Here is a 12,519-nt window from a genome sequence, read left to right on the forward strand (position 1 = left end):
AGATACTTTTTCTACAATTTTTTTTTTTCGTGCAAGTATGAACAAAAAATTTCATTTTACTGCTTAGTTTCCTCATCCAGGTAGAACAGGATAAAACGTGCTTTCTATTCCCAAGTATTTCAGTGAAAATAAATGTGGTTTTATAACTGCTCATTTGTCTAGATAAATATTTTCTCTATGCCACATTGCATATCAGTTATGGTTATATATGATAGATAGTTAGGAATTTGTTATCAAAGCACTTGAATTCTTATATGGAATGGTAGAGTATATCCGAGGTAATAGTAGCCTGCAATGATTACAGACAAGCCAGCAAATATCTGAGTCTAAAGAGATATGTTATGCAGAAGCTGGTGTATTAACTTCTGTTGCACAAAATGTCTTCACTCCTCTGTATTCTTTGTCCTAAAAATTAATATCACCATTCACCCATGTTATTCAAGCTAAAAAGTTAGGAGTCATTTTGACCTAAAGTGGTATGCACCCCTGACTGGACCTTAGAATCATCTGGATAGGTTTTAAAGTATATATATCCAGGCCTTCCCTGGTGGCTCAGTGGTAAAGAATCTACCTGGGAATGAGGGTAACATGGGTATGACCCCTGTTCTAGAAGGATCTTACATGATGTGGAGCAACCAAGCCTCTGTGCCACAACTACTAAGCCTGTGCTCTAGAGCCTGGGAACTACTGAGCCCATGTGCCACAGCTACTGAAGCCCACGTGTCCCAGAGCCCACGCCCAGCAAAAAGAGAAACCACCACAATGTGAAGCCCATACACTGAAACTTGAAAGCAGCCCCCACTCACCTCAACTAGAGAAAAATCTGTTCATCATTGAAGACCCAGCACGGCCAAAAATAAAATAGAAAGAAGAGGTTGTAATTTTCTTTTAAGCCAAATATGTATATATATATATATATCCATATGCAGATTCCATCCTGGTTCCTTTAACGTTTGGGAGGTAAGGCTGGAATTCAAGTCAACCTCTTCAAATGAGAGGTCATGGTTAGAATATAGTCAAATTCCTGGCCTAGAGTTCAAGTATATCCCACAGAAGTTCTCTTTGACCAGCCAGTATGTTAAAATAACTTACACCTGGATGTCATTAGGTAGAACCTGCACCCTCTGTTTATCAGTCTCCTCCATTCTCCCTTGTCACTACTGGAGTAGACATTTATCTATCTGCTTTATCTCTGAGGACCTTTGAGTTGCAATCCCTGACTTGTTGGTGTCTTTCAACACCAAAGCCCAATCCTGCTTAGCCCCTTGTTGTCCTCCCTTTTCACTCTAGTTTAGTCCATTCTCACCTCTCCTCTCCCATTATTATCCCTTCTACAATCATCTACCAATTAGGTTGTGACAGTCACTTCTTAAGTAACTTCTGCCTTAACCTCTCAGGCCTCCCCTGCATTAGCCCACCAGGCTCCTCTGTCCACGGGATTTTCTAGGCAAGAATACTGGAGTGGGTTGCCATCTCCTTCTCCAGGGGATCTTCCCAACCCAGGGGTCGAACCCAGGTCTCCCATATTGCAGGCTGATTCTTTACTGTCTGAGCCACTATGGAAGCCCCCATTAACCTCTCAAATCCATATGAATCATACTCATGGGCTTAAATCTATCTGTTGTCATCACAGTGCTATATACAGAGATAAAAGCCACACTGTCTGTCCTGAGATAAAAGGCCCTCATCATATGATCACTAATAGATAGCCCTACACATTTCCAGCTTTGTCCACTTTACTGCTTACCGTCCTTACTCTGCAACCTCCTCATTAGTCCCTTCCATTCCCAACTCTCTCCTTGCTTCGCACCAGCACTGCAGTCCAGACCCCACCAACACCCCCAACCCCATGCCACAGACTGAACTGTCGGGCAGTCCCTAAGCCAGCCCTGCTGCTATCTCGTAATTCTGTGCTTTTATATGCCTGTCCTCTTGACCATCAGCCACAGGGCAGGCTTCTGCTCATTTCTTTGATTCTCAGATGGAAAGTCAAATCCTTCAATAGGCCTCCTTTGCTATTGCTCACTCTGTGAGCATTTAGTTACTTCCTCCATGCTACTTTACATCCATGCCTTCAACCTTTAAAGCATTTTGACACCAAATTTTAAATGTGGGTATGTGGATCTAACTCACTGGGAGCAGAAACAGTTTGTCTTCTTGTATGTTCTAGGTCTGTGTTGACATTTGCTCATATGATTCTGTGTTTCCTTATCAGTGAACAAAGAGATTCAGACTCAGTGGTCTCTCAGGATTGGATCAGCTCTGAGTTTGTGTGCTTATATTAAATTGAAAACAATTCTAATATCCTCTGTCCCAAACAATTGCCCCATATGGGGATGGGACCCTTGCTTCAGTTCCCCCACTCGCCAAGGGCAGGTCCAGTCTGTTTTTTCCCCACTACTTTCTTCATCCTACCGTGTTTTGGGTGCTTCTATATATTCTTTACCAGTGGTCAGGTATTCCTGCCCGCTGTCAGCTGGTGTTCTGCAAAATCTCCTGTGTCTGAAGGTGTATTCCTGATATATCTGTGGAGAGAGATATACTCCACTTCCACCTACTCCTCCGCCACCTTCCGTCTCCTCAAAAATCATTCTAATATCTCTAAAGTGCCAAACATATGAAACACACTCAACATATGTTGAAATATCAATGAATTAATTAGTAAAGCATTTGTTTTCTCTATTTTGTTAATATTGACTTGATTCTGATGGAGAGCTATTTCATTTACCATTTCTGTGTTTATTTTCAAATATATATAATTATGAAACTTTAACTAGGCCACTGTAATGTCAAATTTATTTGGTCAGAGGCAACTGAAGAATTTAACAGTTCCAAATTAAAACAAAAACTGTCTGTAACGTGTAATCAGAAAAACCCACAATAAGTATATAATATAATAATATCAGTTAAAGTAATACAGATTAATTTGGACACTTTGGAAAGTACAAAAAAAGAGAAAGAAATTCAATTATCAAATTAGCAAAATTCAATTATCCAGCGAAAAATAGTAATTCATTTTTTACTTCTCCCCCTTTTTTTCCCTCCATGTGTTTACTCTTTAATTGAGTATTATCTTATTTCTTTTTCAATTGCAAATTTAATTGTTGGTTTCAGATAACAGTTACGCTTCTACTTAACTATTAAACATATCAATATATTCATAGAACAAAGTAAACCAGAAAAGACTAGAACTTGATGATAAACATATAACTAGGTGAGAGCATTTTGTCTCTCTAGAATGGCTCCTAGACAATAGAAGGGCCTTTTAAGCATTCAGAGCAATAGGTGTCTGCTACATCCACTTGGGTTTTCAAGTGTTCATGTGGAGAACTGACCTTTAGGAATAGGGAGGTAATTTACAAGGCAGGGTGTGTGCTGAGGAAGGGCATGTAATTAACATCTGAGTAGGCCAATTGGTGGGAATGGAGGAGTGACCCAGCAGACAGATGTGTAAATAGAAAAACTGGCTATAGCCATTAGGCAGTAATACATATTAATTTATTCATTGCAATTACTTTGTGCCAAACACTCTACTGAGCACTAAGAATTCAAAGAATAGGACTCAATCTAAGAAGAGACCTAAACAACCAAGCACACAGCCTAACCGTCGTGTGGTGAGTGCTCCAAAAAGAGATGTCCTGAAGGAAAGTGAAAGTGTTAGTTGCTGAGTCCTGTCCAGCTCTTTGCGACCCCATGGACTGTAGTCCACCAGGCTCCTCTGTCCATGGGATTTCCCCGGCAAGAATACTAGAGTGGGTTGCCATTTCCTTCTCCAGGGGATCTTCCTGACCCAGGGATCAAACGGCTGTCTCCTGCATTACAGGAAGATTATTATTATAGGAAATATCCTGGAGGAGAAACACTATTTGAGGAAACAGCTGCTTGCCTCAGTTCCTGAGTAGGTTTTCTGGCAGGGCCTTAATTTGAGATTTAGGTGTGCACTCTAGAACCTTTAACGGAAGATGTAACAGCTAGTTCAGGGGGTCAGTCCTCAAGGAACCTGGTAGGAACTCTGTTGAGGGAGCACAAGAGGAGTCCAGGGATTAGTGTTAGTATTAGTTTCCTAGGGCTGGCGTGACAAAGTACCGAAAACTGGGTGGTTTAAAATAGCAGAAGTTTCTTGTCTCCCAGTCATAGAGGCTAAAAGTCCAAAGTCAAGGTTTCAGCAGGGTTGGTTCTTCACAGGGCTGTGAGGGAGAATCTGCAGGCTTTTTCCCACCTTCGGTGGACTGGGGTAGGGGGTGAAGGAACTGGAAGGGTGTGCTGGCTTTCATTGGCTTGTAGACAAATCATTCCAGTCTCTGCCTTCAGATTCAGATGGTGTTTCTTCCCGGTCTCTGTCGCTGCCTGCTGTGTTCTTCTTTCTCTATCCAAATTTCCCCTTTTCATCACAACACCAGTCATATTGTATTAGGGCCTACCCTCCTGACCTCATTTTAACTTGATTACCTCTGTAAAGACTATGTTTCCAAATAAGGTTACATACCTTTTCTCCGTAACATAATTAAAGTCAGCAGACCTTTTTAAAAAAGGGTTAAGAGACTGGTTTAGGATTGTTTCTGAGAAACAATTATAGGACTGGAATCATAGGTTGGCAAGGGATTTGGCTGAAGCTGAGACTCAAATGCCAGAGAGGACAGGGCATTAAAATGTATCTAAATATCCTGGAGCCCTTTATGAAAGAGCTCTCAAGTCCACAGATTAATTTAGTCATCCCATGTTGTATAAACTCACTTTTGCCTTCTCTCAGCTGGACTTAATTGACTCCTTAAAGTGCAAAATATATCCTATTTTCTTCTCTGGCTGCTGTGTATGATAAACCTGGAAAATGAGAACAGTAGGCCCTATACAAAGCTATACTTCTCCTCCTCCATAGCGATTATTCTTTTATGAGGAAACGATTACAGTTCTGACTGTGGCCATGTAGCCCCAGGTGAAGCAGAAATTACTCCTACAATTAAATCAGATTTGGGAGTAACACCAATCCTTTAGAATTAAAAGATCTATTTTGTAATTGAAAGCGTATGTATCAAATGAGCTTTGTAACCTTAGATAATTTGCCTAATCTTCACTTTAATACATAAATAAATATAATTTTACTATGAAAAAGAAGTGTGTGCATTGTTGTAGGCTAGATTGCCGATAACATGCTCAGGAAATCTAATCAGCACTTTGGCACATAAGGACAAGTCTGCACAGGACCTGGGATGGACAAGACAGCATGGTCTTGTGGGGAGAGTACTAGTTTAGCAACAGAATAACTATGTTCTTATTCTGCTCTACCGTGGACACTTAGGCAGCTGTATTTTCTTATCCATGGACAAAGAAATTCAGGCTAATTGATCTCTTAGGTTCTCCCAGCTCTAACATTGTGTGCTTATGTTAAAAATGATAAATTCTTCCTTTAAGAAAAATGGAAAGTACAATCATAAAGAACTGTTTCTCTACTCAAGAATGCTTTTCTACTGAGTTCATTATCATCATTTAAAGTGTGTAGATCATTTTGTCTTAGCACAAAATTAAGATTCAACACATTAAAATTACAAAGAAGAAGCACACAGAGATATACACTATCCAAAAGTACATCTGGCATTTTTATTTAGCGGTGGCTAAAGCAAAATTTTTAAAAATGGGTTTAAAATGAATGTGTATCTTGCTCTTTCATAAAAAATGATGAATGGAAACGTGAATATATATGAATTTTATGAAGCTGTTTAAAATGTTGACCTATTTAAAATTTATAAACCACTTCAGTGCTAATACCTCCCACAACAGAAGTGCCAGAAATCTGAGAAATAGAGCAGTTAATTAAAAGAAAACTTGGTGAGGGGCACTTCCCTGATGGTCCAGCTTTTCAGACTCTGCACTTCCAATGCAGAAGGTGTGAGTTTGGTCCCTGATCTGGGAACTAAGATCCTAAATTCCAGGCCAGGGAACTAAAATCCCAAATGCAGTGTGGCGTACCAAAAAATAAGTAAAAATAGCAATAATAATAATAATATATTAAAAACAAAAAGAAAAATCAGTGAAATCTGTTACAGGTAATCACGCTCCCCAAATGAAAGTGAAAGGTTAGTCTCTCAGTTGTGTCCACCTCTTGGGGACCCCTCAGACTTTAGCCCTCCAGGATCCTCTGTCCATGGGATTTTCCAGGCAAGAATTCTGGAGTGGGTTGCCATTTTCTCTTCCAGAGGATTTTCCCCCACTCAGGGATGGAACTCAGGTTTTACACTTTGCAGGCAGATTCTTTACCATCTGAGCCACCAAGGTGCTCCCCAAATTCTTTTACAATTCAAAGGTAATGTGCTATCTGATTCCTTTTGCTTTAGATACCCAAGATTAGTCCTGTCCAATAGCTCTGAAATCAAGTATATGTTCCAGAATTTTGCTTCATTAAATTTTCTTGCTAACCATCAATTAACGAATAGAGTAGCCTATATAAATCAGTACTTTAAAACATTCGATGCCAAAACTTTTGAGTTTGAACTAAGAGCAGAGAGAACTGCAAAGGATTCTGACAACCTGGCCCTCAATGCCTGCTGCTTGGCCCCTTGGGAGTGTAGTGCCCATTAAAAGAACCCAGGGTCAGCTCACTGTGAGCACTGATACACTTCAGCAAAGGACACAGAGTCCGCCTGGCAGGTTGCCAGGACCAGGAGCTGTGGAAGCACAGAGCACAGCTGGCAGAGTGCTGGAGAGGGGACATGCGGGGAGGACGAGAGGCGCACTTTGGAGTTGAGCTGAGCTGAGTGTTCTGGTCAGGGAAAGGTCAGAGTCTGGGCAAGTGCAGGAACGGCGGGGCCCTGCCAACTCAGATGCCAAACATCAGGTCCGCTCCAACTGGCGGATTCCGTTTGTTTTTAATTGTCAGCCTGCCGAAGGGACTTTTGTTTCTTGTAAATAAGGGTGACAAACAAATTAAGCTCTAGCAGGTGCAACAAGCTTATTCTGCTCTGAGTTAAAACTGTCCTAGCTAAGATGTAACTTGCCAACAGAGCTGGTGACGAGAAAGGTACCTTTTTCTTCTTTCATATGAAAACTTCTGTGAACTCTAAGCAAACAGACACAGGACCTAATGTAACTGTTGTAGCAGATTACTTTTATTTTAGAGGGATTATTATGGCAGATATTGATGGTGGCACAGTTTTGATCAAAGTAATATCAAACCTCAGTGTCTGAGCTCAGTCTTGCCAAAGTTTGAAGTTTTCATCCAAGGAGTTTCAGAGGCTGTCTGCTGTGGTGAACAGCTCCCTAGAGCATGTGATTCCAGCTGCTTCACTGAGCAGTATTATGGTACCATTTCTGAAGAGGATAATGAAGTTTCAGCATACAGGACTGTGTCTGTAAATCAAAACTTAGACTGTGAGGAACTGGATTTTTCCCCAGAGTAATAGGAATAAGGCATTAATATGCTAATTTGAGCCTGAATTCAGCCCCCTTGCTCTTTTGATTTCATATTAATTCTTCCATTTATGCTCATGTACACATCAATTGGGAAATCCTTTAGTGGAATGGACAACCAGCTGTCCAGGGTGGCTGAGGTCTGGTCCTTCACAGAAGCAGAGACACAGATTAGGTTGTCTCCTGGGGGTCTAGCTAACCAGGGTTCCAAAAGCAAAGCTTATCTCATGCAAACTTCCTTTCCCCTAGAGAAACTTTAAAAGAGGCTTTGTTCTTGCCAGGACTTTCTTTTGGTTTTCAGCTTAATTAATAGTGATCCAAAGAAATCAAAGCTATTTCTGGTCATGTGTGAGTGCTGATGTCCTCTCTTATTTTGTGAGATTTTTATATTAAACTTAGAAAACCCAAAAGAATCATTGAATGTGGAAAGTAGAAACAATGTCTGGATGATCTTTGTTTCTTCTCTCACTGAGATTTAATTATTTAAGAATTTTTTTAATGTAAAAAATGTTAATGATTGCAAGCAAGCAATGCATATTATATTATATCTATACAACATCACCAGTAAATAGAACTGTACTACATGATAAAAATAGCTCTTATAATATTTTAGAAATTTTCTCATTCAATAATATCTAATGAGTCCACCATGTGACTGATACCATGTGATGGCTAGGATAAAAAAATAAAACAGTAGGGCATAGCCTCTAAAGAGAGTTCACCTTCTTGGGATAAGTGGAGATGAAAGAACACTCTGCAGAGAAAGAGGCATTTGAGTCAGGGCTGAAAGGTTGCATGAAACAGAGGAAATGTGGGTGTGAGAAATCTTGGTGATGGCACAGCAGGCAGAAATGCAAAGTTCCATATATTTATGGAACTCCAAGCATTTGTTACAGGTGGAATGTAAAGTTCAAAGGTAAATTCCTCATATGTAAGATTGGTTTGATAAGCAAATGTCAAATTACTGGAATAATAAGATATTTTTATATTTGATACAGTACCTCAGATCAGATCAGATCAGTCACTCAGTTGTGTCCGACTCCTTGCGACCCCGTGAATCACAGCACGCCAGGCCTCCCTGTCCATCACCAACTCCCAGAGTTCACTGAGACTCACGTCCATCGAGTCAGTGATGCCATCCAGCCATCTCATCCTCTGTCGTCCCCTTCTCCTCTTGCCCCCAATCCCTCCCAGCATTAGCGTCTTTTCCAATGAGTCAACTCTTTGCATGAGGTGGCCAAAGTACTGGAGTTTCAGCTTGAGCATCATTCCTTCCAAAGAAATCCCAGGGCTGATCTCCTTCAGAATGGACTGGTTGGATCTCCTTGCAGTCCAAGGGACTCTCAAGAGTCTTCTCCAACACCACACTTCAAAAGCATCAATTCTTCGGCGCTCAGCCTTCTTCACAGTCCAACTCTCACATCCATACATGACCACAGGAAAAACCATAGCCTTGACTAGACGGACCTTTGTTGGCAAAGTAATGTCTCTGCTTTTCAATATGCTATCTAGGTTGGTCATAACTTTCCTTCCAAGGAGTAAGTGTCTTTTAATTTCATGGCTGCAGTGATTTTGGAGCCCAGAAAAATAAAGTCTGACACTGTTTCCACTGTTTCCCCATCTATTTCCCATGAAGTGGTGGGACCAGATGCCATGATCTTCGTTTTCTGAATGTTGAGCTTTAAGCCAACCTTTTCACTCTCCGCTCTCACTTTCATCAAGAGCCTTTTGAGTTCCTCTTCACTTTCTGCCATAAGGGTGGTGTCATCTGCATATCTAAGGTTCTTAATATTTCTCCCGGCACTCTTGATTCCAGCTTGTGTTTCTTCCAGTCCAGCGTTTCTCATGATGTACTCTGCATATAAGTTAAATAAGCAGGGTGACAATATACAGCCTTGACGTACTCCTTTTCCTATTTGGAACCAGTCTGTTCCACGTCCAGTTCTAACTGTTGCTTCCTGACCTGCATACAGACTTCTCAAGAGGCAGATCAGGTGGTCTGGTGTTCCCATCTCTTTCAGAATTTTCCACAGTTTATTGTGATTGTGACAGATTATCATGCTAGGCAAGGAGGGAGATACTAACACTTTATCAGATCAACATATGATCAGATTTTCATGTTAGGGAGGCTACTCGGAGACTCAGAAAAATCAAAATCTAAGTGTTCAAGATACTATTCAGGATATTATTGTAATAATATTTATAATAATAATATACCCAAGAAGGATATCATAGTCCATCTTTTAAATGGTCTCTTTCCCTTTCTCCTTCCCACTCCCCTACTAGGTTAATTTCTTCTCATCATTCACATTCTTAAATCTCATTTCTACCAGCGGACCTTTCCCAAGCACACAGATTAGATTAGGTCTCATTTTAAACATTGATATGCTTCTCCATTCTGAAGGAGATCAGCCCTGGGTGTTCTTTGGAAGGAATGATGCTAAAGCTGAAACTCCAGTACTTTGGCCACTTCATGCAAAGAGTTGACTCATTGGAAAAGACTCTGATGGTGGGAGGGATTGGGGGCAAGAGGAAAATGGGACAACAGAGGATGAGATGGCTGGATGGCATCACTGACTAGATGGACGTGAGTTTGAGTGAACTCCGGTAGTTGGTGATGGACAGGGAGACCTGGCATGCTGTGATTCATGGGTTGCAAAGAGTCGGACTCGACTGGGCGACTGAACTGAACTTAACTGATGCGTCCCTGAATATTTTCTTTGCAGCAATTATTTTAACTGCAATTAACTACCTTTGTAATTATTTGTTTAGCATCCATCATCCATTGTTGACAAGGATGAAGTCTGTCTTGACTAGCCAAGTCTTAACACATAGCCAGTGCTCTTTCTGTGAGAGTGAATGTCGCTCAGTCATGTCTGACTCTTTGTGACCCCATAGATTGTATAGTCCATGGAATTCTCAAGGACAGAATACTGGAGTGGAAAGCCTTTCTCTTCTCCAGGGGATCTTCCCAACCCAGGGTTCAAACCCAGATCTCCCACATTGCAGGCAGATTCTTTACCAGCTGAGCTACCAGGGAATCCTAGCGCTATCCCTAACCCAATTTCTATATTTTAGTGTAAATAAATGGTAGGTTGGAAATGTAATATTGGATAGAAGAAGATAAGTAAGAGGGATATTTAAAGGTAGAATTGAAGAAACTTGGCAAATGAACAAAAATGAGAACGAAAAGATGAATCCTGGATGAGTCCCAAGTTACTAGGTTGGATAATTGGAGGTGCCATTAATAAGAGTTATGACTAAATTATAGGGGAAGATTATGACTTAAATTTGAGCCCTACTATATTAATTAATTGAATCATAGCTCATATTGAATTACATTTTGTTTTCTTTGAAACAGTTTGGTGTCCTTCTAGTCTCGCCTCAGTATAATTTCAAAAACTTTTAGTGTGGAAATTTTCTGAAGAAGATTAACATATATTGCATATACTAGATTGAATGTTCTTTGCTTCATATTTAGATTATCTCTGTATTTTTGTCTTTATATTTTTAGTATTTCTCCAGTATTGAGTTGGCCTTCTTTGGCATATAGCATAATACATTTTGGGGCTTTTCTTGTGGCTCAGCTGGTAAAGAATCCACCTGCAATGCAGGAGACCTGGGTTCAATCCCTGGGTTGGGAAGATCCCCTGGAGAAGGGAAAGGCTACCCACTTCAGTATTCTGGCCTGGAGAATTCCATGGGGTCGTAAAGACTCAGACACAACTAAGCAACTTTCACATTTTAAAAAATTTTCCAATTCATTAAACTGAAGTTAAAGATTTGGAAAAGTTTAGGGATACTCTTTTCAATCAGACTAGTTTCGGTGTGAATTTTTCCTTACTTATGAAATAAAAATAGAAATTTAAAATATCTATAATTAACATTTAAACCTATGTAAAGCTTCATACTAGTTAAATAAAAATATCCAAAGGCAGTAGGTAATTTTTGACATCAAGGACTGCCATGCATCTCATCTTGTATTCCCTTTATTTAAATGAAAAATATCATCTTTCTTTTCAGTTACACATAAAGAAAAAGACAAGGTAAAAGAGAAAGAAAAACCTGAGAAGAAAGGTATGGATTTATTCTTACTGCTGTTTTACTCATTGGCCCGTCACTGTTTGACCGTTTCTTCCTTATGTTAGATTTTAGATGACCATGAATTTATTTTTTGAAACTATATTATGATAATTTTCCTTAGAATTGAATGTAAAAAGAACAATTTCTGGGTTAAAGGAAATAAAATACTAAAGACTCTCTGAAATTCATTACCAATTTATTTTCTAGAAATGTATCAATTTCTCCTCCTGTCAGTTCTGAGGCTGCTTTTAGCCAATGAGGATATAATTTCAAAAAATAATTGCTAATTTGATAGGTTAAAAAGTATAGTCTATTACTTTAACTTGCATTTGGTGATTATGTATTTATTAGACTGGATTTAAAAACTTTTTTAGCTTTTATTTATTTAGAATAAGCAATGTGCACTCACTGTTTAACATGTAAAGGTACTTATGAAAGCACGCTCCTGCCTTGCTCCCACCCTCTGATCCCTTTTCTCATCTACCCACACAAACAGACGGCAAGCTACTTTTATGAGCATCTTTTCAAAACTTTGTTTTGCCTTTATAAGACAATATATATTATTGTCTCTCCCTATTTTTACATATAATTTAGCATGTCCTATATTCTAGCTTTATAATTTAATAATACATCCTAGATGTCTTTTCATATCAGTAAATAGATATTTCCTTCATTCTTTTAAAAATGCTGCATAGTATTTAAATGGAGATATTTAAATATATATCTTAAGCTATATTAACTCTATCTTTTGATTACTTATTATTTGTAGATTTAAAGATTTAGATATGGTTTTTAGTGATACACATTTATGTAACTCTTCACACTTACTTCCTGTTTCTCCTGATGATATGTGTGTGTGTCTAAACTGGCTATATGTAACTGGCCTATTGCATTTACAAATGCATTTCTCAGTGTCATAGTTAATGTAAGGGTTTCTGTCTGTATGAATAGACATGTGTGAGTACATATGTGTGATAAGCATGTGTTATTTATATTCTTGAATTTTTATGTGGCTAGATATGTTGATATTTTCTT

General features: G+C 39.3%; 1 protein-coding gene across 1 annotated transcript in view; it reads left to right on the forward strand.

Annotated features, from left to right (window-relative positions):
* The first annotated feature begins 259 nt into the window (after positions 1–259).
* The window catches only part of LOC113898890 (triadin-like), a 159,542-nt gene continuing 147,282 nt past the window's right edge, over positions 260–12,519 (forward strand). The window contains exon 1 of the mRNA XM_027552193.1: positions 260–278. Within this exon, the coding sequence (XP_027407994.1) occupies positions 260–278 (19 nt within the window). The remainder of the gene's footprint in view (positions 279–12,519) is intronic.

Source organism: Bos indicus x Bos taurus, chromosome 9 (assembly GCF_003369695.1).
Source record: "Bos indicus x Bos taurus breed Angus x Brahman F1 hybrid chromosome 9, Bos_hybrid_MaternalHap_v2.0, whole genome shotgun sequence".
In the NCBI taxonomy this organism is placed as follows: domain Eukaryota; kingdom Metazoa; phylum Chordata; class Mammalia; order Artiodactyla; family Bovidae; genus Bos; species Bos indicus x Bos taurus.